The 25,283-nt window shown below is 52.5% G+C and overlaps 1 protein-coding gene across 4 annotated transcripts; it reads left to right on the forward strand.

Annotated features, from left to right (window-relative positions):
* The first annotated feature begins 8,025 nt into the window (after positions 1-8,025).
* On the forward strand, positions 8,026-23,968 carry PAOX (polyamine oxidase). Of its 4 annotated transcripts, XR_002090806.2 has the most exons (8): positions 9,022-9,247; positions 11,818-12,310; positions 12,961-13,160; positions 14,824-15,079; positions 16,220-16,332; positions 16,950-17,107; positions 17,909-18,138; positions 23,303-23,968. XR_002090806.2 is itself a non-coding variant. In XM_059729659.1 (7 exons), the coding sequence occupies exons 1-7, from the start codon at positions 8,041-8,043 to the stop codon at positions 18,056-18,058; spliced, it is 1,446 nt and encodes a 481-aa protein (XP_059585642.1). In that variant the 5' UTR covers positions 8,026-8,040; the 3' UTR covers positions 18,059-18,375. The 4 variants fall into 4 exon arrangements, 3 of the variants coding, with proteins under 3 accessions (XP_059585642.1, XP_006263045.1, XP_059585643.1); XM_059729659.1 differs by lacking the exons at positions 9,022-9,247; positions 23,303-23,968 and adding an exon at positions 8,026-8,116 and having other exon boundaries at positions 17,909-18,375; XM_006262983.4 differs by lacking the exon at positions 23,303-23,968 and having other exon boundaries at positions 17,909-18,375.
* Positions 23,969-25,283: the final 1,315 nt, after the last annotated feature.

Consider the following 25,283-nt stretch of genomic DNA (forward strand, 5'->3'; position numbering starts at 1 on the left):
CACCAGGGCCACAGAGCTCTTCTGGAGTGGACTCCAGGCCGCTGCAGGGTTGGGGTGGGTGCTAACTGGCTCAGGGGGGCATGTGCAGGGGGCTCCACTTATACCTCACCATACCCTCAAACCCTCCCCCACAAACCCCACAAACAGTACACCCACCCACACCCTCCCCCACACATATACCTGCATGCCTCTGGGGGGAGCCCTGCTCACTGCTACGTGCACTTACCCCACCACAGACATACCCACACACACACACATCCCACAGCCCCCCACAAACCCCATACCCACCCACACACATATCCACAAAAACCCCCATACCCACCCATCCACATATACATATCCCCTCACACCCTCCCCCACACCCTGCATATACATCCAGCCCCCTCAACAAACCCATACCCATTCACCCATACCCCCACATCCCTCCACACCCCCATATATAAAAGTAAGACTTCATTTTGAGCTATTATGCAATTCCCTCTATATACACAATGCAAACATACACAAATCAGGAGAAATATTTTTTTTAAATAAAATTAAAATATGTTATTGTGGATGTTTGATTTTTGGTATACAATTTGTTTTTTGGATTGTGTACAGGCACCCAGCTTTTTACTTAATCTGCATTAAAACAGGTTAATACACATTAAGCATCACTTAAAAAGCATTGACTTTAGTTAATGTGCATTTAGCCAGGCTTTTTTTCTGGTTCCAAGATGGCAAAACCCCCTTCCCAAAAGGTCCGGTGGCAAAGGTCAGGAGTTAGGGGCAGGATGTCCTGTCCCAAGATAGTGACCAGGGGCAGGGCCCCTTGCAGCCCTCAGCTCACCAAAACTCGTTAAGCGGTCCTCCAGCCAAAATCATTGCCCATCCCTGTACTAGATTAACTGTGTAGTAAGTAATGCGCAGTAGCACATATGCAGACACTAACTAGGAGCAAATTTGCTCCTGGTCAGCCACACCACCAGCCTCCAGGCTGCACAGCCCCAGTGAGGAGGACAGGCTGGGGATGGCACCAGCCATGACCAGCTCCAGCTCCTCCCTGGAGGGAGCCACTGCCCAGGCAGCCAGTCACCATGCCTCTGTGCCTTGGGACACCGCTAGCAGATTCACCATTTTGCTGCCTTCAGGGACAGACTTGGGCCACACAGGGAGGAGAGCTGGGGGGAAGGGGGCGTTACAGCCACCTGTGCCCACGTCAACTTTTCTGCCCACCCCCGGGGCTGCACACCTGGAGCCAGGGGCCCTGCACTGGAGTCCCCCCCCACAACAAGCAGGGAGGCAGGAGGCATTGCAGAACTTTATTGAGAAGCCAGAGCCCTCCCAGCTAGGCAGCCAGGGGCCTGTCACATGCAGAGAAACTTGGCAATGGCACCAGTGATCTCCTTGGTTGTGAGCATCAGGGACTTGCAGGCCAACGTACCCCTCCAGGCAGTGGCACATGTTGTGGGGAAGCGTGGGCTTGCCTGGGGCACTGTCAAAGCTCAGGGCCCTGCACCAGGTTCTCAGCTGTGCCTGTGGTACCATGGCAATCAGCAGCAGCAGGGCGTAGTGGGTCAGGCACCCCTTACTGCACTCAAACAGCTTGTCACGGCATACCTGGGGGACTCTCAGCAGGGGCACACTTGAGGTGCAGGCCACACGCAGCAGTGGTCCTTGCCCTGGCCACCTCTCTGGAGAGGCCTAACAGGGGGAGGGCAAGGGTATAACTAGCTCCATGTCTCAGCCAGGTGGGAGCTTCTCACCCCATGGCCCTGGCTGGCACAGGCCTGGCACCACAGCAGCAAACTGGCTGGCCTGCAGGAGAAGCGGGGGAGTTGATCCAGAGCTGCCATGGCAGCTGCTGCCAGGAGTCAATCCTGGGCTGGCCTGGGTAGGGGATTGGGAAGGCAGGCTGCCTGTGGCAAACGCCAAGCAGGCCACCTGCCATCATGGAGGGAGTGGGGATAGAAGGCTTGGCTGCTGGCTGCCTGTATCAGGGGCTGTCTGGTCAACTTATCATGGTCCTTGGGCACCTGTGCATACACAAATCCCAATCTGAGGTGGGGTAGCACACAGCCCCTGGTACAGTGCATGTTATCTCTGAAATGTTGCAAACTCTCACAAAGGGCCTCTCTGTCCTAGCTCTACAGGTCCAGTGGCTGCCCATGGAGGAAAGACACTAGCCGCCACTGGTGATGTGCCTTCAGGGATGCCACAACTGTTGGCCAGTGCCCTACGCATGTGTCACCTCTGCCAGCGGTGCACGCAAGACCACACCCTCCTGCTGAACTGGCTTGTCGGTGTGGCAGAGGAGCAGCTGGCAGACCCATAGGTCTGGCACACCCAGGACATGGAGAGTGACCGGGAGAGGTACCAGGAGGACCACACTTTCTGGGATAGTTTCCTCACCCTTGAGAAGAGGCACATGGCCTTCCTTGAGAGGACACTGGAGACACAGGAGGAGCAGGTCACCCTGGCGGCCAGGGCAGTGTAGGCCTTGGAGAAGGACTGCCAGGTGCTGGACACCATCTTGGTCCTGCCAGTTACCTTCATGCTGCCCGATGCCCAGCTGCTTTCAGCCCTGTGCCAAGCCACCCAGTGGGCCTGGGAAGAGGTTTAATGGCTCCTGCAGTGGCCAGGCCCCCTTTCCCCTGCTACTGAGCTGGGTTCCCTGGCCAAACTCTCACTGGTATGGGACTCACAGCTACACACCTACAGCCATAAGCCAAGTACTTTTAGGCCATAGGCCTGAGGGAAACAATAGCCACAGGCTCCCTGTATGGTACTCTGCTTTTCCTTTACATTAGAAGAGAGGTGACCAACCTACAAATGAAGTGACATGGGCAACTGCTGTGTATGGCATGCAAGCTCCTGGTGCTCAGTACAGGAAGGTGCTGGGGCCTGCATTGGCCTAAAATAAACAATGTGAAACCTGAATGCCTTCTTCTCTCAACCCCAAATACACACTTGACTCACTTCTGTCCCAGACTCTTTTAACATCCCCTCCCATTGAACTGTCTTGTCCCAGAGTGCAGTGCTCTCCTAGCTGGCTTTGGGTATGGATGTGATGAGAGCAGGAAGGGCAGTCACCTGCAAGAGTCTCACTGCAGGCTTTCCCACTGGATGTTTTATTCTTTCAATGCACTAACTAAAACCGAGTGCAAGCCCAGATCAGGCACTTGTGGTGTCCCCGAGCCTTCAGGATCAACAAGCAGTTTCAATACAAACACCACTGCCTAAATCACCCAGCCTGTCTCTTTGCTCTGTGCTTAGACAGTGCCTGGCATACTGGGGCCTGGCCATAGCAGGGGTTCGCATGCAAAGAAATATTCAGAAGCTGTATCTATGTCACCACAAGTGGTTATGTGCACATCCTTCATGTGTATATCCTTAAACTAACACCAAGCCCTCTTCTGAGAATGAGAAAGCTTCCCCAGATAAGAGATATTCTGAGGAGTGGTGAGATAATTTTTTCATCCTACTATATGCAGATGTTTGAGACCAGCCTTAGTCCTTCCTATTAGTCATAGGTGTTTCTGGATCTGCAAATACCAGTGCAAGTTGGCAGCTGGTTCCTGACACTTGTGAAAATCCCCACCTAATGCCTTCTGCGCTTGTGCTCTGGATAGACATGTACTCAGTTGTGACAGGACCCGACCTTCCAGGTTGGCCATGGCACCCTCTTAGAATGCCTTTGTGTTCAGGTAATTATATAAGGAAGGCTTCCTCCAGAGGTTGGAGGAACTTCTTTAGGCCCTCACTCCTGATTTAATTGTTGTGGCTTCTTGGACCCTAAACTTCATCCAACATAGGTCCAATATGGCATGGCTCTTTGCAGGCAGCTGGCGTGGAGCCAGCAACTTGAGCTATGTTCACCAGCCTCATCCCTCCTAGGCTGGGACAGGACCATGGAAGTCTCAGGGGAGAAAGCTGGGGCCCCCTAGCCCCCTCACCTGGGATGGGACTGTGGAAGCTCAGCAGGGTTTGTTGCAGGTGACTGGTGCTTGCCGGCCCCCTGTCACCACCACCCCCTCCAGCCAGGACAGGAACACATAACCCCCTACATATCAGCAGCCCCCCACACCTCGGTAGCCCCCTTTCCAGCCTGCATGACTCCCCTACCCCTGACCTGATCCCAGCCCCTCAGCCTTCCCCAAAGAAAGCAGTGCCTAGGGGCTCATAGGAGCAGACTGGTGCAGGGTCAGCTGGCTGGGTTGGGCTGGCAGCTTCCCATGGCCCAGCACTCTACCAACAAGTGAGAGGATCTTTATTTTTTCATTTCTTGTATTTCATTTCAAATAAAAATGGTTTAGTAATTATGTAAAAATTATTTACATAACTTCTCTGCCCACCCAACCTTCACTTCAAACAGTTTTTCAAGATTTCTCCCCTTCTCCCCTCTCCCCCCACATTAGCTCTGGCTTGGTTCCTGCTGCTCTGGAGGGAGCAAAACTTTGGGCCTCTCTCAACATTTAGAAAACTAAAGTTCTCTATAAGCCCGCCCTGGACCATGAATGTAATTCTCCCCTCCCCAAATTACCATCGAGGGAAAGACCCCTGGAGGTAGTCAAGCACTTTCCCAACCTTGGTAGCCACCCCTCTCCCTCTCAGAGAGTGAACACTGATGAAGAGACCCAGCACAGGATCCAGCGCACAAGTGCCTCCTTTGAGAAATTGCTTTGGCTTGTTTTTAGTCATAGCGATCTCCAGAAAGACACCAAGGCCCAGGTTTGCAATGTAGTCATCATCCCTACTCTCCTCTATGGAAATGTGGGTGACCTACCATAATCTCAAAAGCCTGGAGAAATGTCACCAACAATGCCTCTGAAAAATCCTCCACAACAAATGGGAAGATTGCCACACAAATGGCAGCATCCTTGCTGAAGCCAATGATACCAGCATTGAGTTGGTGATCCTCAGGCACCAATTTCACTGGACCAGACATTATATGCAGATGCCCAAACTCTGCAGTAAAGCATCCACACCTGAGGACAGGAGGGTAATCCAGGCAGATCTTGACAGGCTCATTAAACAGGCGGACGAGAACCTGATGATGTTTAACATAAAAAAATGCAAGGTTCTCCACCTTGGGAAGAAAAACCCACAGCGTACTTATAGGCTTGGCAGTGCTACACTGGTTAGCACTACAGATGAAAGGGACTTGGGGATCATGATTGACCACAAGATGAACATGAGCCTTCAACACTGGCTTGCATCCATAGATGCTTCTCAAGCAAATCCTGGGACATCATTCTCCCATTGTACTCAGCCTTGGTGAGGCTGCAGCTGGAGTACTGTGTCCAGTTTTGGGCTCCACAATTCAAGCAAGATGTGGAGAAGCTTGAGAGAGTGCAGAGGAGGTCAGGAAAACAGACCTTATGATGAGAGGCTGAGAGCTATGGGACTCTTCAGCCTGCAAAAGCGCAGGCTCAAGGGTGATCTGGTGGCCACCGGTAAGTTTATCAGGGGTGCTCAACAGGATCTGGGGGAATGTCTGTTCACCAGAGCGCCCCAAGAGATGACAAGATCAAACAGTCACAAACTCCTCTGCGACCGTTTCAGGCTGGACATAAGGAAGAACTTCTTTACTGTATGAGTCCCCAAGGTTTGGAATAGACTGCTGCCAGAGGTGGTTCAAGCACCCACATTGAATGCCTTCAAGACACTTTTGGATGTTTATCTTGCTGGGATCCTGTGACCCCTGCTGACTTCCTGCCCCTGGGGCAGGGGGCTGGACTCGATGATCCTCCAGGGTCCCTTCCAGCCTGAATGTCTATGAAATCTATGAAATTAACACATACACATGACATGAGTTTTTTGCTTTCACGAATCTGAGGTGCAGTTTCCCTGAAACCCCTACACCTATCTCCTCAAAACATGGCAGGCTTCAGGTTCTAAGAAGGGGCTACTATTCCTGCAAGTTTCGTTCAAATCAGGCCAGAAATCACAAAGTTATAGGCTGTTTCAAGCTTCCCCATTATAGCTTATGGGCGAAACATTGAAACTGTTTTGACGAAATGAAACAAAAGCGCGGTTTCAAATCAAAACAAAATTCAAAACAAAACACTGTTCCATTAAAACATCGAAATGCAAGTTGAAACAGAATGGTGCCATTTCGTACAGCGCTATTAAGTTACTTCAATATCCATCAATGAGCTATGGTAGAGAACATCCTTGTCTCGAGGGATTGCCAACAATGATGACGGCCAGGGAGCGAAGCCACAGACCCCATGCTCAGTGCAAAAACAGTGTCTGAGGATGCTGAAAGGCCAGCGATTATCTGACCAGGCTCCAAGGAGGGGGCAGTCTCATTTGAGTGGGCTAGTTGGTATACTTGGGTGGGGGACAATTTCTCTGAGTGGGCTGGTAAGCTCAGGAGGCAGGGGAATCAGCCTTGTTGAGCAGGCTGACCTAAATGAGGGAACAGTGTTTGGCTGAGGCCCATGGCAGGCAAGGGTCTCCGAGCAAGCTAGCAGTCCTGGGGGGGAACAAGAACGGGGAAGGGCAGCGGTTATTGTAGCACTAGATGGAATAGGCAAGTGGGCTTTAAATGGGATTAAAGGCCTTGTCACGGCGGGGTCCTCGCGGAGGGCCGTGATCTCCTTGAGGCCCTCTCACCGCACTACTCCGGCCCGAAGGCACCCTCCATTCTCGCCCGCCATGTCTTGATGGAATATATGTAATAGGGAGGCTACCTTGTGTTTCCTCGGGCCTGTCAGCTCCTGGACCCCTCGTGGGTCTCCCCGTACAATGGGCACTACCCAAGCGCCCTAGCCTTATGGGCTATGCATGGCTCCTACCTCCCCTGATACCACGCCCCAAGCCTCGCAGATGTAAAGGACGTTGTCCGGTCTGTCTCTCTACTGTGGCCCACCCTGGGCTCCCTCTCTCATGCCTAGCCTCTTGCTGGGACTCTCGTCTGGCCCACTCTGGGCCTCCCCATAGGACTCTCTAGCGGGCCTCCGGTCCTATGGGCCAACCGCACGGATACCCTCCCTGACTCTGGCTCCCCGCACTGCTACTCCCTGTCTTCTCAGGGGCAACCGCAGCACCCTGCCTTGGTCTGAGGGGGATTGCCGCACTAGCCTGCGGCCAGGCTCGCTATGCCCGTGCGCCCACACTGCGCTACTCAACAAAGCACAATGGCGTTCCCCCTTTCTGGGGCTTGCCGCGCCCACACTGGGCTACTCAATAACATACAAGGGCGTTCCCCCTCTCTGGGTGCTCGCCACGCCCACACTGGGCTACTCAGTAATACCGCCCCTTTCCTGGGGCCAGGGGGCTACGTTCCCCCCCACACGCAATCCGGGGTCTCGGTCCCCGTCCGCAACCTATGGGTTGCGCCCGCGACCCACTGGCCATGCTCCTCACCGCCAGCTGCTCGCGCAGTGGCGTGCGAGCTGCGCCTTCGGGGTCTATGTTCCCCCCACGCGCAATCCGGGGTCTAGGTCCCCGTCTGCAACCTACGGGTTGCGCCCGTGACCCACTGGCCGCGCTCCTCACCGCCAGCTGCTCACGCACTGGCGTGCGAGTAATTGAGGCCTTCTCCAACCCCTACAGCCTCACCCAAGCCTCCGGGTGTAATAATACAAACACAAAGTAAAACCACAAGCCCCTAGGCTGTAACACAAATGCAAGCCGCCTGGCCATAACTCCTCATCATAGCTCAAGCCTCCAGGGCTATCATGAGCTGTACTTGTGACTTAGGCTCCTTCCCATATCCCAACAGAGGGAACTCCTGCCTCTCCAGCTGCTGGCAGAGAACTCCCAGCCTAGCCTCAGCCCTGGGCTTTGTAAGGGCCAGGCCCTGCCCCCTACAGGCAGCTGGCTCCACTTGGTTGCTCCGGCAACCCACAGCTGTGCTCATTACCTGAGCAAGCCTCAGCTGGGCCTGTTATGTCAGGCCAGGGCGCGCTCACTCGCTCCCTGGCAGTTTCTCCTCTCTTAGGAGCAGGCACCAAGGTGCCCTGCGACAGGCCCATTTTGTTAGTGTAGAGAAGGCAGACTTGTGGTTACAATGTATGCAACCCTGGAGTGAGAAGGGAGCTTTACACACATATGCCTGCCCAAACTAATCCCCTCTCTTCCATCCACCCGGCTGGGACAGCCATAGGCGCCAAGTCTTTTTTTGCTGGTGAGTGTTTGCAGGCATAACCCCTGCCCAAACCCAGGACTTTACTTTTAACTTGGTGTGCTCATATGCTGAGCCCTGTGTATGTCCAGAAGAGGCAACGTGTTACTTCTACCCAGCTCTGCAGCATCTGTATAGATCAGGTGCTTTAGTGGGGCTTTCTGGGCACTTTTATCTAATAGCTGATTGAATCCACTTGAGCTAAAGGTGCCAAAGAGCCCTGCTGAAGTGCCCGATCTTTGCAGACACTGCAGAGCCGGACTGAAGACATGCGCTGCTTCTTTTGGTCAAGCACCTTTTTTTAACATCTGCAAGTGGCTCCACGGGTGCTGAGCACACACTAATTTTTTCCAGTGGGTGCTTAAGCCCCGGAACACCCATGGAGTCGGTGCCTATGGGGACCGCTATGGTAGATTAGGCAGTGGGGCTTTTAGGCTTACTCAAGTCTGGGCTTTCCAAGCAGGTGAGATGGGAAGTAGGAAATCCTCTCTGAGGAATCTGGGGTTTTTGGGTGAGGTCCCACCCTCCTGACTATCTTTTTGAGCTAGTCTATAGCGGGCTTCTGACTGAGTTCAGACTAACACAGCTCGCTGCCTCTCTGCGTCCTGACTTTAAGCAGCTCAAGTGCCTGGCCGTGACTGGCAGCTGCCGGTTGTTTCCGCTCTGGGTGTTGGTGAACACCTGGGGGAGGGAGGGAGGAGGCTTGCCCTGGTGTAGCCCACCTGGGCACAAGCGGAGGGAGGGCTGGTTGTTCGCACACACTCAGCAGTGCCAGTGTCGCGGGGCCCGGCTCTCCGCGGGGCCACCTCCGCCCCAGGCAGCCTTCCCCCCGCTGCCTCCGTGCAGCCCGTCCCGGGCCGCCCGTGCTCCTCCCGTGTCCCGCCCCCGGCGCCGCCCGCCTCCGAGTCCCGGCGCCATTCGCGCGGCTGCGGCGGTGCGGGGCCCGGCGGATGGAGGCGGCTGGCGATCTCCGGCGGCCCTCGCCCTGGCCCCGGCCCCGGGTGCTCGTGGTGGGCGCGGGGATCGCGGCGCTGGGGGCGGCCCAGCGGCTCCACGGCTCCCAGCGCTTCCCCGGGCTGCGCCTGCTGGAGGCCACTGGCCGGGCCGGCGGCCGCGTCTGCTCCCAGCGCTTCGGTACGGGGCCGGGCCGGGGCGCGAGGCAGGGCGGTGGGAAGCAGCCGGGAGCAGGGGCTAGAGGTTGCTTCGCCAGGTCTCCAATATAACACGATCGCATTGGAACCTCGAAATTGTCGTTTTTGCTGAAAACCTATCGTACGCTGAAAAAAAATATGCCAACAAGTGTTTTCTTTGTATTGCTCATTGTAACTCTATAGTGAGTGAGCTAACGAGAGCTGGGTCAACACATTCGGGCATTTTTTTTATTTCGAGGCAAGCCGTCATAAAAAAGTGCTGAGAGTACCCGCCGAGGTGCAGCGGCTTTAAACCCAGTTCCTGGAAATGGCAGTTTCCTCCCTTGCTTGCTCGGAGGGCCTTACAGCTAAGGGCGAGCAAAACCCGGGGGCATCCGAACTCCGGGCTTGGGCCTGCGCGGAGGATGCCCACCAAAGGTTTTGGAAACATCTGAAGCCCCAGGGGTGGGTAGAGGATGTTTGCAGGTAGGAGGGCCACTTATGGTTCTGAACACTTGGATTTGGCATTAGTTTTGGCTAATTTGGCTGTGAATACAAATTAAATAAAATAGTAATAATTTTTTTTTAAAAGTCTCCACCTCCTGATTGGCTCAGATCAAGCATAGTGGTTTCTTAACCTGGCAGGGGAAATACCATATATCTGTGTCCACAAAAGCAGTTTTCCTGAACCGCACTGCAGGAGAACTGCTCTTCTGGCATGGTTCAGTACCTGTGGAGGTGCAGCAACTTTAAGCCCAGTTTATGGAAATAAACTTTCCATAAAGTTTAAAGCAGCTTTAAGCCCAGTTTATAGAGTGTCCTCCCTTGCTTATTCCAGGGGCCTTATGGCTGGGGGCAAGCAAAACACAGGGGCATCTGAACCCCGAGCCTCTGGGCTTGGCCTGCAAGTAGGATGCCCGCCAAAGGTTTTGGAAACATCTGAAGCCCCAGGGCGGGTGGAGGATGTTTGCTGGTAGTAGGGCCACTTATGGTTCTGGACACTTGGATTTGGAATTAGTTTTGGCTAATTTGGCCTCGGATACAAATTTAAAAACAAACAAACAACCCTCCCCTCCCCAGAAGTTGGTTAAGACATCCTGAGAGTGACTTGGGATTTGTATATGCTGCGTCAGTGAGCTGCCCCCAAGATTACTGTACGTGTTGAACACTTTTATTATTGATTGTATATCGTACAAGGGTTGAAATTATTGTACAAGTATGATAATTATTGTGGTTGGCAACACTGTTGTGGGGGAAGGAAGGGCGTTGTCTCTGGGGTTGGGTGGGGCTGCGGGCAGTGTGATGTATCCCAGTGTTTCCCAACCAGTGTGGGGCAGGACAAAAATGTGCCATCAGGAATGAACAGGCGTGCTGTGCAGTTTTGCCATGGCAATGAACTACAATATGTATGAGGATGGGGAATGCCTTAACAGGTGTGCCGCAGAAAATTTTTGTTAATATAAGTGTGCCTTGGGCTGGAAAACATTGGGAAACACTGATGTATCCTGTGTTAGCATTAGCATTATATGTGATACTGTTTTTTTCTGTGGTTATGCTGTGCACCTTCTTAGGCATCTGGTTTGCTTGCAGGGTTGATTCTTATTCAATACCAAAGTTCAGAACAGTAAAGTTACCAGCCATGCACACTGTGTGATGCGCGCTGTCTTCTGAGCTAGTCTGATCTCCCCACCCACCAGACATGATAGACAGAGTCCTGGAGGCCAAGCAGTGTTAGGGGGAAGCGCATCCAGCCAGAGGCCGTGGGTTGGGGTGGGGCTGGGGGCAGAGTCCCAGGGTCATAGGGTGCAGCTGGGAGTGGAGCACCTAGGGCAGGGGCAGACAATTGTTTTGGGTGGAAGGCCCCTTACTGAGTTTTGGCAAACCATCGAGGGCTGCATGACAGGCAGCCAGGGGCAGATAAATAATACTTTTCTAAAATTTTTAGGGGCCCCGCAGGCCAGGTAGGATGGCCTGGCGGGCCGAATCTGGCACACAGGCCACATTTTTCCCACCCCTGACCTAGGGCCAGGGGCAGGATCCTGGGGGTTGGGGCCAGTGCTGTGCTAGGTTGAGAGGCTGGGGGCTCCCCCTTGTGGCATCACGCCACCTCTTCAGCTGTGCTCCAGTGAAGACAGAGGGTGGGGGTTCTCCCTGGGGTTCTTTGAAATGGCATCACATGCTACAGGTCGCGCGCCATTTATTAGCAAAGGCAAGTCTTCAGGGATGAACGATTCCCTACCCTGGAATCCCTCTCTGTCTCTTCCAGGAGAGCAGGGGTATAGTTTCCAGGTCATGGGAAGCTCCTTGGGATCAGCAGGAACAGCCAAAGTGATCATACCTGAAGAAGATAAGAAGGCTTCTGGATAGTTATTGGCTCTCCTGTTTCAGACCTTGAGCTAATTTCTGCTAGAGACCTGGCTGAGACCAAATGTAGGAGGACATTATTCCCCCCTGTCTGCTACTGTGGAGTTTTGATATCCAGCTCTGTAGCATGTGGTCCTGGGTGAAGAGGACCACAGATCTGGTCTCTCCTAGCAGCTCTTGAGAGTTTTGATATGTATCGTTTCTTCTTAGGGAGTAGAGTGGTTGAGATTGGAGCCCACTGGATTCATGGCCCCTCTAAAGGAAACCCTGTCTTCCAGCTAGCTTCTGAGTATGGCCTGCTGGATGAGGAAGCCACATCAGAGGAGAACCAGCAGATTGAGACTGGGGGGCATCCAGTCCTCCCCTCTCTGTCCTATTCGAGCTCAGGGAGAATCTTGAGCCCAGAGCTGGTGATCTCAATGAGGAATCTGTTTTCTACCCTCTTGGGTCAAACGCACATGTTCCTGAACTTGGCACAGGTGCCTGTGCCAAGTGTTGGTGAGTACCTCAAGAAAGAGATTGCTGAGCAAGTGAAAGAATGGACAGATGATGATGATGAAACCAAGCAGCTGAAACTGGCAGTCCTGAACACATACTTCAAGCTGGAGTGCTGCGTGAGTGGGACCCACAGTATGGACTTGGTTGCCCTGAGGTCTTTTGGGGAGTATGTCACACTCCCTGGCCTGGACTGCACCTTCCCTGGGTGAGTAAATGTAAGATAGGGAGGGGCCTTCTGTTTGCTTGCAGGCTTTGGGAATGGCTTGCTGGGGGTATCTGGCTATCTCAAGGCAGAGCTGTCTCTGGGTGAGCACTCCCAGCACTTCCCAGCAGCAAGTAAATCCCAGCACATAGCACCAGGAGCCTTCCTCCCTACTGGGCTATGAAGCAGGCACAGCTAAGGGAAGAATGAGGAAAATCTGGGGTTGGTAGGGAAGGCTCTTGTCAGCTTCTGACTTGTATTAGGCTCATTACATCATGGACCTGAGATCTGATCCCAGCTAAGCCTTGCTTTGGGAGGTCCTGAGGGCTCTCCCCCAGAAGTTACCCCAGTGGCCCTAGGGTCAGGGGTGTCAGCTGAACCAGGCAGGATGCTGCCTTTGTCAAGAGACAGGGGACAGAGATGGTAGGTCCCACCCTAAATAGCATTCTCCTGTGATTTCCTTTCCCTCTCTCCTAAGCCTATTTGTGGGAACAAGGGAGGACTGTTTGGCCATTTCCTTCTTGGGGCCAGCTGAATGTGCACAACAAGCTTTCTGCCTGCTAGTCTGTCTGTCTGTGAGCTTGGGATTTGCTTCCATTCCCAGGGAGACCTAGATTGAAGTGCTGATGTGATATGCTTCCTTTCTTTCCCAGTGGCTACGGAGGCCTCATAGACTGCATGCTGGCATCCCTGTCCAAGGAGAGCATCTTGTTTAACAAACCAGTGAAGACCATTCACTGGAGAGGCTCCTACCAAGAGGAGGGCTCAGAGGGACGGACATTCCCAGTCCAGGTGGAGTGTGAGGATGGAGAGACATTCCTAGCAGATCATGTCATAGTCACAGTCCCTCTAGGTGAAACATCCTCTGGTCCCTGCTTTCTCCCATGGCATCTTAGTCCCTGCTGATTCTCCCTGGGTGATACTACTTGCCTTTCATAGAAAAATGTGAAGGGACTGACTGCTTTCTTGAAGTGCTTATGGGTGAGGCCAGAAGTCCCTCACCTAGGCCCACAATGCTTCTCAGTCATTGGTGCTCCTCCTGCTGATCTAAAGGGCAGTTATACTTTGCTGTATTATTGAGGCCATTCATTATCTTTCATACCAGACACTGGCCCAGATTCATCCCTGGTGAAACACCATTGGTGTAAGTAGTGGTACTCCATGGAATAGCCTAGTCCAGTAATAGCCTAGTCTCCTTTTCCTCACCAAAGAGCTCTATACCAAAGAAACCAAACTGCACTGTGCTAGAGCCTTGAAACTAACAAACTCTGAATAGTGAGAGAGAGACCCCATCGTCTCCTGAGCTGCCCTTTCAACAGATCTTATGGAAGTCTTTAAGGTAGAAAAGACCCACGGTTTCAATTTCCACAACCACTCATGCATGTACTGGTCTCCAGCATTGTGCTTCTTCATAAAAACCCAAAGCTTGGGGGCTTCTGGGACACGGGTAAGATGAGTAGCACCTGCTGGTATTGTGGGGGAATGCTAAGATACTGAAGGTGTTTCAGATGAGAGACCATCTATAAAGGTTGGGAGGGAGCCAACTGAATAAACCTTGGATTATGCCTGTGGCAACTGTTTAGGAGGTAGAGGAAGGATGGATTCATCAGAACATTCCCATCCTGACAGACTGGAGGACTAGCAGGGTGATGCTATGCAGAGGGATATGGGAAGCTCAGTGTGTCTGACTAATGAAGCAGGGATTTGTCCTCAGACTGTAAATCTGGTGTTTACCTTCAGCAGGGGAAAGAGAGGCTTTTCCCACACATCTGTCTGGGGGAGGGGAGAAGGAAACCAGGGTGCCCTATTTGCATTTCTGACCCATCCTTGGAGCCACCTGTCAAGGAGAAGTCTTTTGGGACACCTTTGGTATTTTTAAAACAAGTAACCAGGAGGAAAACCCTCCTTAAAGCCTTTCCAAATTCCTTTGTTGACACTACAGAACAACCAAGCCCAATCCTATCATATTTCCCTAACAGGTTCTTGGAGCTACCTTCCCTGTCTTCAACCACTTTTGGACAGGTCAAGGCAACCCTAACGGTGCTCAGCTTAGCTTGCTAATGAAGGCCCCCTCCAAAGGCCTGATTATGCCAGACCAGTGACACCACGTTCTGTTGCTAAGGTTCTCAGCAAACAGACCCTCCTCTGCAGGTTAAATTTGATCATGAACTTTATCCACAATTCCCAAGAGAGTTAAACAAAATCTATAATAGGCCTACAGTACTTATAGGCCTCACAGTAACCATGATATTCCCATGTCTAAGGGGATGCCATGTCTGGCAGCAAGCTCCCGAAAGGATGTTGTGAGCTTTGGTTTTCCCCTATTATAAAAAGATCTCTGTCATTTGTCTGCAGGGGTGAAAATTCCTGCCTCTTTCCCCAGGCCATTGAATTTGGCCAGTGTACATGATCATGGTGTGGGGGGACCCTGCCTGCTTGGGGCTGGTCACAGAGACTGCTCTGTCTTCAAATTTTGCTGTAATAGATAACTCAGCTGCATTGTCCTTTCTTTCTAGGTTTCCTTAAAGAGCATCACAAGACTTTTATTCAGCCCTCGCTGCCTCTGCAGAAAGTGGAAGCAATTAACCAGCTGGGTTTTGGAACAAACAATAAGATCTTCCTGGAGTTTGAGAAGCCATTCTGGGACCCAGACTGCCAGCTAATCGAGGTTGTCTGGGACGATGAGTCTCCTCTTGCTGCACCTAGCACCAACCTCCAGGCTGACTGGTTCAAAAAGCTCGTCGGCTTTGTGGTCCTCCAGCCTCCAGAACAGTATGTGACAAAGATGGGCTATTGCTTGAGAGTTTTGATGTCACTTGAGAGCCAGCTCAAATTCCCAGTCCAGGCAGTTCCTAACTTCTTGTGTGTGTGCAAGGACCTTGTCAGAACACCTCCCACCCTGCAGTGCTTGTGGCCTTTTATCACTAGAGCTGTGCATGAATTCCACTGGCTTATCCCAGTCAGCTAAGTAGGAGAGATGCCCCGGAGCAGTTCTAGGGCAGTGCAGAAGTAGGTCATCCACTTGGGGATTTAATTCTTTGTTTCCAGCACTTGCAATAGCACAGTTTTCTGGACCTGGCCTTAGTGTAGTGTGCTGCCTTTCTGCACAAACTCCAGTCCTGTCCTCATGGCTCAATTCTGCCAGGCAGCAGACATGAGCACCAAGATCAGTATAGGCTCAGTTACCATTTCCTGGCAAGGTCACTGTGTAGTCATGTCCGTGTTGGGCTTGGCCGTATAATGTGGAGGGGATCCAGGTATTTCCAGAAGAGGATGCTAGAGCAGGAGATGATTTGGGTGAGATTCGTTCGTGCCTCCTGTCTTGCCCTCGTCTCCGTGGTTAGGGAATTCCACAAGTAGCTCTGTACTTCCCATAGACAGAACAGCAAATGAGTAAATCCAGCTGGCTATGAATTTGACGTGGATGTCAGGACAGACACTCGGGCTTTCTGAATTCAACAGGAATCGATTTGATCACTTATTGATTCCTGCACCCAGCTCACTAAATTGTGAAAGATCTACTGTGAGCCTTCTAAAGGAGGTATCCTTAGCACTCTGTTCTCACATTTTGCCTCATGTTTTGATGGTTTCTTACCACAGCATGTAACAACTGGAACTCACTCTGTCTCTATCTGCTACATAAGAGCCCTCTGGTTCTCAATCTCCCTTTGAAGACTATGCTAAAGTCACTCCTTACATTTCTTTTGGACAAACTAAAAAGAATGAGCTCTTCTCTTAATGCCACACTTAGCTCTGTTAAGAGGACTCCAATTTCTTCAGAATAATGTGTACATCTGCTAATTTACATCAGCATAACTGCCTTTCTGGGCCCAGGGCAGTTGGTCTTCCTGGAAATGAAGCCATTCTTTTGATGGGAATTGTCTTTTTTATTTATTTATTTTTATTTTTTAGGTATGGGCATGTTCTATGTGGCTTTATTGCTGGGAAGGAATCTGAATACATGGAGACCCTCAGTGACAGTGAAGTTCTCACTGCCTTTACACACATCATTCGTAAACTGACAGGTATGTCATCTTTTTCCAGGGCTAGCTAACACATCATTATTGATCATGCCTGGCTGGGAATTTTGGGTGCCTCATTGTCCTAGCAATCAACTTGTTTTGCCTTAAAGGGATTGCTGGGAAATGCTGAGCACCTCGTCTCTGAAGGCCAAACCTTTTTCAGATGATTCAAAAAGAATCAACCAGTCACAGGCCACATCTGAAAATGCAGGTTATGAAATGGAAGCCAAGGTTTACAACCTGCTTGAGTCTGAGCCTGGAAAGCGAGCCCCAAGCCTGCATAGGAGCATGTTTTTGGGGCAGCGTCACCTGTTAAGAGTTTAGTTTTTTTGCCTTAATGTTGGAACGGTCCTGAGATCTGGCTGTCCTGAGGCAGCTGCTTGTAATGCAGGGAAAGGTAGCTTCTATTTTTGAGCCCTGTGGTGGCTTGTATGCAGTGTTTAAATCGATGGCAGTGTTCCTTCTCTTTTACCACAGCATCCCTGCCTTCTTTGCATCATGGCAATAGAAATACTCCATTGCTGCCCCACACTTTGATCAGCAAGGGTTTCTGGACACTAGCTCATTTGGAAGGAGATCTCCTTTGCACAGTGCTCAGTTGCTTCATTTGTGTCCTTCAGGGAACCACCACCTGGCTCCGCCAACAAAGGTGCTGAGATCTAAGTGGCACAGTGCTCCATACACCAGAGGTTCCTACAGTTACGTGGCTGTTGGCAGCTCAGGAGAAGACATTGACACACTGGCTCAGCCCCTTCCCGAGGAGACCTCTGACCCCAGGGTAATAATTTTGACCTCTTGGCTAGCTTGAAGAGCAGAGCAGCAGAATGTTCTACATCTAGCACTTCCTGTGCTGGGGCCGGGAAGTAGATAACTGAAGTGTCCTGGCAGTTCATGGAGATCAGGGTCCGATTTTTTTGTTTAATTCTCTTACCCCCTTTCTCAGCTTGCTCCATCCTTCAGCAGTCGTCCTCCCCCCCCCAATCCCTTCTGCTTTGACGAGTGTGTGGAGATCCTACTGGGAATTAGGTTCTGTCCTGCTGCCAGGAGGTGGCAGGACTAGAAGGAGCCATACCCAGGAGCAGGATCCCCAGGCGGAGCCGCTATTAAGTCAGGGGCTTTCTTTTTCACAAGGCCCAAGAGATGCCCCTGGCCAGAGAAGGCTATGCCTCTGCAGAGCAGTGGCAGCCTTTTTACCGGACTCCTCCTGCCACCTAAACTTCTTTCTGGATGCACTTGAGCTCTACTCAAATTGGCCCAAGCTACTCCCTTGAATGCTGGGTGGCTGGTGACCTTTGCCCATGCTCAGCTTTCCCCCTGGGGCTCACATATTGGTATGCATAAAAAAGTGCCCAGTGACTTTGAGCATGGAGCCCACACCCTGTACCTGGATCTTTGAGCCCCACAACTATCCTCCCTGAAGGAAGGGAGTCTGGGAGCTTGCTCCTGCTAGACTTAAAACATGTCTGGTACTGTTGGGATATGGAGTGTTTCCCTCCATTTGGCTGCATAAATCAGCCTTGCCACAGCTCTTTAGCATGCCATGCTATACTCACCTCTGCTTCTGCCCCTCCTGTTGCAGCTACTGCAGGTTCTGTTTGCGGGAGAAGCCACACATCGGACTTTTTACTCCACTACGCATGGCGCCTTGCTGTCAGGCTGGCGGGAGGCTGATCGCCTCCTCAGCCTGTATGACGCCTCCGAACTCCACCAGCCCAAGCCAAGGCTCTGACACTGCTTCTCTTCCTGCTCTTGGTCTTGGGGTTCCAGTCATCTGACCAGTGACTACTTTCATCCCACATCTTTACTAAGGTGAGGGGATGGTCTTCCTCCTCACAACCAGCTTGCTGTCATTTGCTTTTTTGTATCCAATCTATCCAGTCACCCATGTGACTTGACTACCAGGAGATTTTCTATATTCCCTGAATGCTGAAGCTGCAGCTGCTACATGCACAAGTGAGCACAGGGACTTGGGAACCAGGACAGCCCTGAGCATGCAGCAGTTTGCATGCCAGAGGAAAGAATAAAAGTTCTTATTTTGGGGGCCTTTATGGTTGCACTTTGTCTTCTCTGTCTGTGTCCTGGGAATAACCCAGTAAGCAGAGCTGGAGAGTATAAAGGTGTGATACAGGGTCAAGGCCAAAAATCCTGCTGACACCTGCTGTTCAGCCAGGTTTGATGGAAAATGTCACTACCTTACCAGGAAAGGGCAAAAACCAGTTAGCTTCTTGACTGGTGGATGTAGACTGCAGGTTGCCATGGGGTTTGTGGGTAGGCATGGGGGTGTGTTTGGGTGAGCATGGGGTTTGTGGGTGGGTATGGGCTGTGTACCATCAGGCTGGGCGGGCTCTATTATTCCACATGCAGCTTCTAACACTCCAGTGTGAAGCTACATGTGGAGGCAAATGGAGCCTGCCCAGCCAGATGGTGCATGACTTTGTGCCTCCATGTGCTGGAGTACTGGAAGCCCCAGCTAGAGGGCTGGCCTGGCCCAATGGCACGTGAACTGGGAGCCATGCACTATCGGGCTGGGTGGGACACTGCACATGGACGCATGGAGTTGTGCGCCATGGGCTGGATGGGCTCCTGCTTGCCTCCACGTGCACCTTTCCACCGGAGTGCTGGAAGCCCCATGTGGAGACCCACCTGGCCTGATGGCGCGCAGCTCCCGGTGCACACACCGGCTGGCTCTATAGCTCCATGTGGGGCTTCCAGTACTCCAGCAGGGAGAGCTGCACATGAAGACATGGAGCATGCCTGGCCCAATGGCACATGGCTCCTGCCTGCAGTGCCATAAGCCCTGCGTGCTGGCATGGAGCCAGTCTGGTCTGGTTTGAAGGTTCATGCCATCAGGCCAGGCCAGCTCCATGCCAGCAATTGCAGGCTCGGGGACTTGACCAGAAGTGTGCACCACCAAGGACTCTGCCTGCTGTGGCCATGAGTGCCCCGAGGGTCCTCTGCCTGCTGCTGCTGAGCCACCTGCAGTGGGGGGTGTGCACTAGGGGGGAATGTGTGGCAGAGGGGCCCCACACTTGCCCACAAGCCACCCGAACACAAACCCCACATGCTCCCATACCCGTACCTGCTCACCAACCCCACACACAACACCCACCTTCCCACAAACACCATACACCTACACCTTCACAAATCCCCCCACACACACACCACACCCCCCAACCATACAAAGTATCTGCACATATTTCTGAAGAAGGTTCAAATAGTGTTATATTTAATTTAATTTGTTAAAAGAAAAGAAAAAGAAAAAAAATTAATTTAGCATAATTTTGAATTTTTCTGTGGATAATTCTATATCTTTATAGTCTAGAACAGGACTGTCAGACTCACCTGACATGGGACAGCAGCAGTGACCCCTGTGGCAATGAGAGCAGCCACTGTGGCAGCAGTGGGGTGGCAGTGCCAGTGGAGCTACTTGGCCAGTGGCCACTTGCCATGGCAGAGGTATACAAGTAGCAGCAAGCCAGGTGACCACAGGGACAGCAAGGACTACATTGCTGCATCCAGACCTTGCTTGTTCCCCTGCCACTGAGGGTCACATCCACCCAGGGCCCTGGATTCCACAGCAGGCCCTGTTGACCCTAAATTCACTGGCCCACCAGTAATCCAGTGGGCTGGGTGGAGCAGTGCTGCAGGATGAATCCAGCCATGGTGGCTGTATATTTGACACCCTTCATTTAGGGATTCAATTCGCGTGTCATTTATACTAATGACTATACATGCTGGAAATGTAGTAGCATAACTGTTGATCACTTGATGCACTCTGGGGCATCACAGCTTAGAACAAGCCTCGAAGTTCAGAGCTGGGCTTCTGGTACCGAATGCTCCTTCCCATTACCGGCAGGGGAGACTAACACCAAATTTCCTCCCAGAAATGAAAGACTATTTTGGCCTCCCCTCAGCTGGTCCCCAAGGACTACCGCCAAGGTAGGCCCATAAGAGACTTCCACCATTCTCTGATCTCTGTTTACGTGGCAGGTCCATTGGGATTTGAGCCCTAAACTCCTGAGATGATAAACCTGAGGGACAGAGACTGAGACAAAGGCAGACTAAGGTCTAAAAGAGAGCTTGAGGTTGTGACACAAGGCAGTGCTGCATGAGTGAGAGAGGTTGTGAGGTGGAGGCAGGTGAAATGACTGAGTTGGTAGGATAGAGATGCACCTCTTTGAGAGAACTTGCCCTGGCGTGCTGGGACCTTGGGCTGAGTCTGCTTCCTTCAGCCAGTTGCAGAGACGACCCAAGCAGGGTGCAGGGCCCGGGGATAAATCAGCCTGTGCAGGGCCCCACCCCCAGGTGCGAGGAAGCTGGCAGCAGATAGGGTGGGGGGAGGAGGGGGAGATGCTAAGTGTCTGGACATGCCAGTTTTGGTGGTGGATTCAGCAGCAGGGGTGCCAAGTGGCCGGACTTGAAGCCAGTGGTGGTGCAGAGTCACCGTGGCCACTCTGCCAAGCTCCGCGGGACCCCCCAAAGCATGGGACCCAGGGCGGTTGCCCCGATTTGGGCCAGATGTCTCACAGTCGTAAGTTTATCAAAACAGATAAGGGATCAGGTAAAAACATTCCAAGTGTTGGAAGTAATATGCCTGGAGGTGTACCCAGACAAAAGCCGAGTTCATCAGTGGAAGAGAAAAGGAGAACTGAATGAAAGAAAGAAATACCCTGCCACGTTCTGGGGGTACCCTACAGAATGACAACAGGAACCATTCCTCCTCCTGTCTTAGGCCACCATTTCCTGTTGGAGGTAGACTAGCAGCTGCTTTTGTGCTTCCTGTTATGACCACAGTAATATTTACAGGGGAATAAAAGCTGTTGCTATGGCCAAAAGTCTAGCAGGGGCAAACATGAACAGGGCCAAAGTGTACTTCTGCTCCGTGGTGAGAGTCCTGGTAAAGAGACGACTGCTCCTCCTAATTTTGGAATATGCATACCAGTGGGAGGCTGTAATGGTCTTTTCCTCTAAGGCGCTCTGATGCCCTCTGGGGGCCAATCCAAGTTTGTTCTGCACTCCAGTCACCACCAGGGCATCACTCTCATTATCTGCCATGCTTGATGTTAATAACTATAAATTTGGGATGTAGTCCTCAGAAAACTGAAGGTGAGACCTTATGTCTGCTACTGACGTGCTGCCATGATGTAGCATTGGGCCACCTATGTCTGGCCTAATCTTTAACTAATTACACTTTTGAACAGGGATCTCTACCCTTGATTGGGTTTTTTCAGCTTCCATTAGTTCAGAGGGCCCACTCAACATTATTGACTCAGTACTCTTTGCTAGGTGCTTTTGGCCCCCCAGTGATCACAAAACCAGCACCCTTTTTTCCTGACACCCTTAGTGGCCTCCCTGTTTCTCATAAGCCACCCTATGCCTTGGAGCTAAAGAAACACAAATAAAACCTGTACATGTTAGGCATGTCTACACGACATTTACTGCACAGTAGTCTAATTAGCTGCACAATAAACATTGTACATCTACACGCGCGACCCTATTAAGCCACAGTAAACTAATTAACTACATCAAGGCAGTACAGTAAAAGCTCTGTTATCTGGCATCCCCTGGGAATAGGGGGTGCTGGATAACAAAATATGCTGGTTAATTGAGCGGCCCGGGCCGCTGCTTCTCCTGCTGCCCCTCCCGCAGCATCGCCGCCCCTCCTGTGGGCCCTGCACAGTCTGTTATGCCCCCAGGACGTGGGGGCTTGGCAGCACAGGCTGCTTTGCCCCAGGCCTTGGGGGCTCGGAGAAACTGGAAGTGTCACTTTATCTTACAAGCCAGCATCCCCTGTGGATGCCAGCTCCGGCTTGTTGCAGGAGGATGGTGTTGCCTGGCTGGCCATGAACTAGGGCTCGCTGCCCTGGGGTACATTGCCCAGCCAGGCATCATCTCTGTGGCTAGGGACAGAATCTGCTGTAGGGAGTGGCTAACAAACCCACCAGGTAAACCCCACACAGGGAGGAGGGCTCTGGGGGGTGCCATGCCCACCCATACCCACGCCAGCTCACTCACCCACCCATCCCTGGGTTGCCTGAGGGGCAGGGGAGCCCTCCCTTCCTTTCCTCACCTTTCTTGGCTGAGCTCCTTCCATCTGCCCCAACCACTGGAGTTTCCTCCCCACAACGTGGAGGGAGCTGGGAGTCAGTTCAGGACTTTATTAAGTTCCCATCAGGCTCCCAGCTAGGCAGTCAGGGCCCATCACATGCAGAGAAACTTGGTGATGGTAGCAATCTCCATGGCCAGAGAGGTCAGGCACTCATAACATGCATAAGCAGAGATACCCCTCCAGGTGGTGGTGCACATTGTGGGGAAATGTGGGCTTGCCTGGGGTACTGTTGAAGAGCAGGGCCCTGTACCAGGTTCTCAGCTGCACCCAGGAAACCACTGTGATCAGCAACAGCCCAGTATAGCGGGATGGGCAGTCCTTGGAGCACTCAAACAAGGTGTTGTGGCGCACCTGGGTGATTCTGACCAGGGATACACTTGGGTCACAGCCCATGGGCATCAAGGGCCTGGCCCCAGGGTACCTCTCTGGAGAGGCCCACCAGGAGGAGTCAGGGGCTGTCATCAGGTCTGCATCCCAGCTGGCCGGGAGCCCCTGACCCCAGGTGCTGCAGGTCTGGCAGCATGGGAGCAAAGTGCTTGGCTTGTGGGGAGAAGGGAGTTGCTCCAGGGTCGCTGTGGCAGCTGCTGGGAGGCACCTGGCATAGCCTGGCCTGGGTAGGGTATGGGGAAGGCAGGTTGCTTGCGGCAAGCAGCTTGCCTGCCCCCTGCTGTGGAAGCAGGGAGGAAAGGCTCACCCAGTGGCTGCCCATGGAAGGGGTCACCTGGGCAACTTACCGTGGTCCCTGGGTGCTCATGCACGATTGCTGAACTGAGGGTGGGCGGTGCACAACCCCTCTGTACAGTGCATGTTCTCTCTGAAACGTTGCAAACTTTCACAATGAGTCTCTCCGTCCTTGTTCTGCAGAATCAGCTGCTAGATGCAGGGGAAGAAGCACCTAGCACTACTGGCAGTGGGGCCCCAAGGACAGTTCCATCTGCTGCAGATATACTCCATATGTGCCAGCTCTGTCAGTACTGGAGCCAGGATCCAACAGCTCTCCTCCACCGCCAGTCACCATCTCTGAGGAATGGCTCAAGCGGAGTTGGACCTGGCAGTGCAAGTACAGCAGAATGGGGAAAGCCTCAGAACAGGCAGACTCTGAGGACTGCATAGCACACCATGCCCTTCTGCAGAGGCTAGCGGAGGCCCAGGAGGTGGTACCCAGCACAAGGTAGTGCATTGGGCAGCAGCCGCCAGCAAGGAGAACTGGCATGTCATTGACATGGTGCTGGCCCTGGCAGGAGGAGGGGAAGCGGGCTGAGCAGGCTGGACAGCCTTGCTGCAGCATATGAACCTGAGGTGGCGTTTAGAGGCTGGGATACTGGGCACCTCCCTCCCAGCTCTAAGCGAATCCTCCCCACTGTTTGCCTTCTGACACGTGTCAATAAACTGTACATAGTTTCATGGGGATGAGGATAATTTATTGGTGGTACACTTTGTGGTTAGGGGGAGGTCTGTTGTTGGTGAGGAGGAAAGGAAGGGGTCTGTTGTTCTATTGTGGAAGGAATAAAGTTTGGACTTTGTTACAAATTGTCCATAGTGTGCATGTTCCTGGGGTTGCACTGTGCGCCCAGAGCCTGTGGGTGCCTGCCCAGGCAACCTACTGTGGGAGGTAGAGGAGGAGGTGGTCAGCAAGTGCCTCACAGATACAGTGCCCTGGCTGCTGCTGCTGGAGGGAGGGTGAGGAGTATCCTTGATGCACTAGAGACAGGCTCCCAAGACAGCATCCTGGAGGCCTGTCAAAAGACTGCAGACTCCTAGCCCACCATGAATTGTCCTGGAGGTGGTGCTCCGTGGTTCCTTTAGGGGCTCAGGAACACCTCCCCTGATGCATCTTCTTTGGGGTTCCTCCTTCCCTACACCACACCCCTTTCCACTCAGGTGTTACGGTTGATCCAGGCAGTGCTTCGACATAGTTGCAGGTTTTGTCCTTCCTGTGCCAGTTTGATGAGGAAAGGTGCTGCAGAGGTCTCGCCATGGTTGTCAATCTCAGTAAATTGCAAACTCAAAAAGGACGTAACTTAAAGGAGCTTGGTCTGGTCAGTGAGCAGGGTAAACAAACTCACTGAAGCCCTCTGGGTACTATGCTCTGTCTGCCTGCCGTGCAGCAAGGGGCTCCATATCAGTTTTCAGATCCATAGCCCAAGGTCAGATTTGAAATGCATTTACAACCCCTTAGGCCAGTTCTGGGTAGTTCTGAATCAAATGAGATGAGCTCTGCACCGTCTTACACTAGCCCTAACCCAATATGGAGTCTAGAAATATTCCAAGCCTGCAACAGGTCCCTACCATTTGATTATATGATGGAGAAGTCTTATAAAATCACTGATTCATAGATCTGGAAGGAACCTCCATAGGTCATAGAGCTCAACCCCAAATACATGAACAATATGAATCTTTGCTGGATGGGGCCTCGACATATACCTCTGTGCCCTTTGTATAATCAGGGCATGCTTCCACACGTCCTTCTGCATGCATGGATCCCAGCACTGACAAAGGTCTGCACACCTTTTACGTTATTACACGGGCAACTGGTGCCTCTTGGGACTGGGGGGGAGGAGCACCCGCAGAAGCCGCCAGCAGCTTCAGCAGCGGGGACAGGGCAGCAAAGTACTGTGGGTCTCTGGTGCCTGGGGGCCAATGCTTCCATTTGTGCCCCCCGTCTGCAGCTGATCACTAAGTGGGGGGGGAGGGGGGCTGGCAGCTGATTGCTGAGTGTGGGGGGGTCCCCTGGTGGCCCGTCACTAAGTGGAGGGGTTCCCCTGGAGGCCGATTGCCAAGCCTGCAAACACCAGCAGTGAAATTGGAAGTGCCACCAAGGGACTGAGTACGCCACTGGGATGCG

This window comes from Alligator mississippiensis, chromosome 6 (genome assembly GCF_030867095.1).
Source record: "Alligator mississippiensis isolate rAllMis1 chromosome 6, rAllMis1, whole genome shotgun sequence".
Taxonomy (NCBI): Eukaryota; Metazoa; Chordata; order Crocodylia; family Alligatoridae; genus Alligator; species Alligator mississippiensis.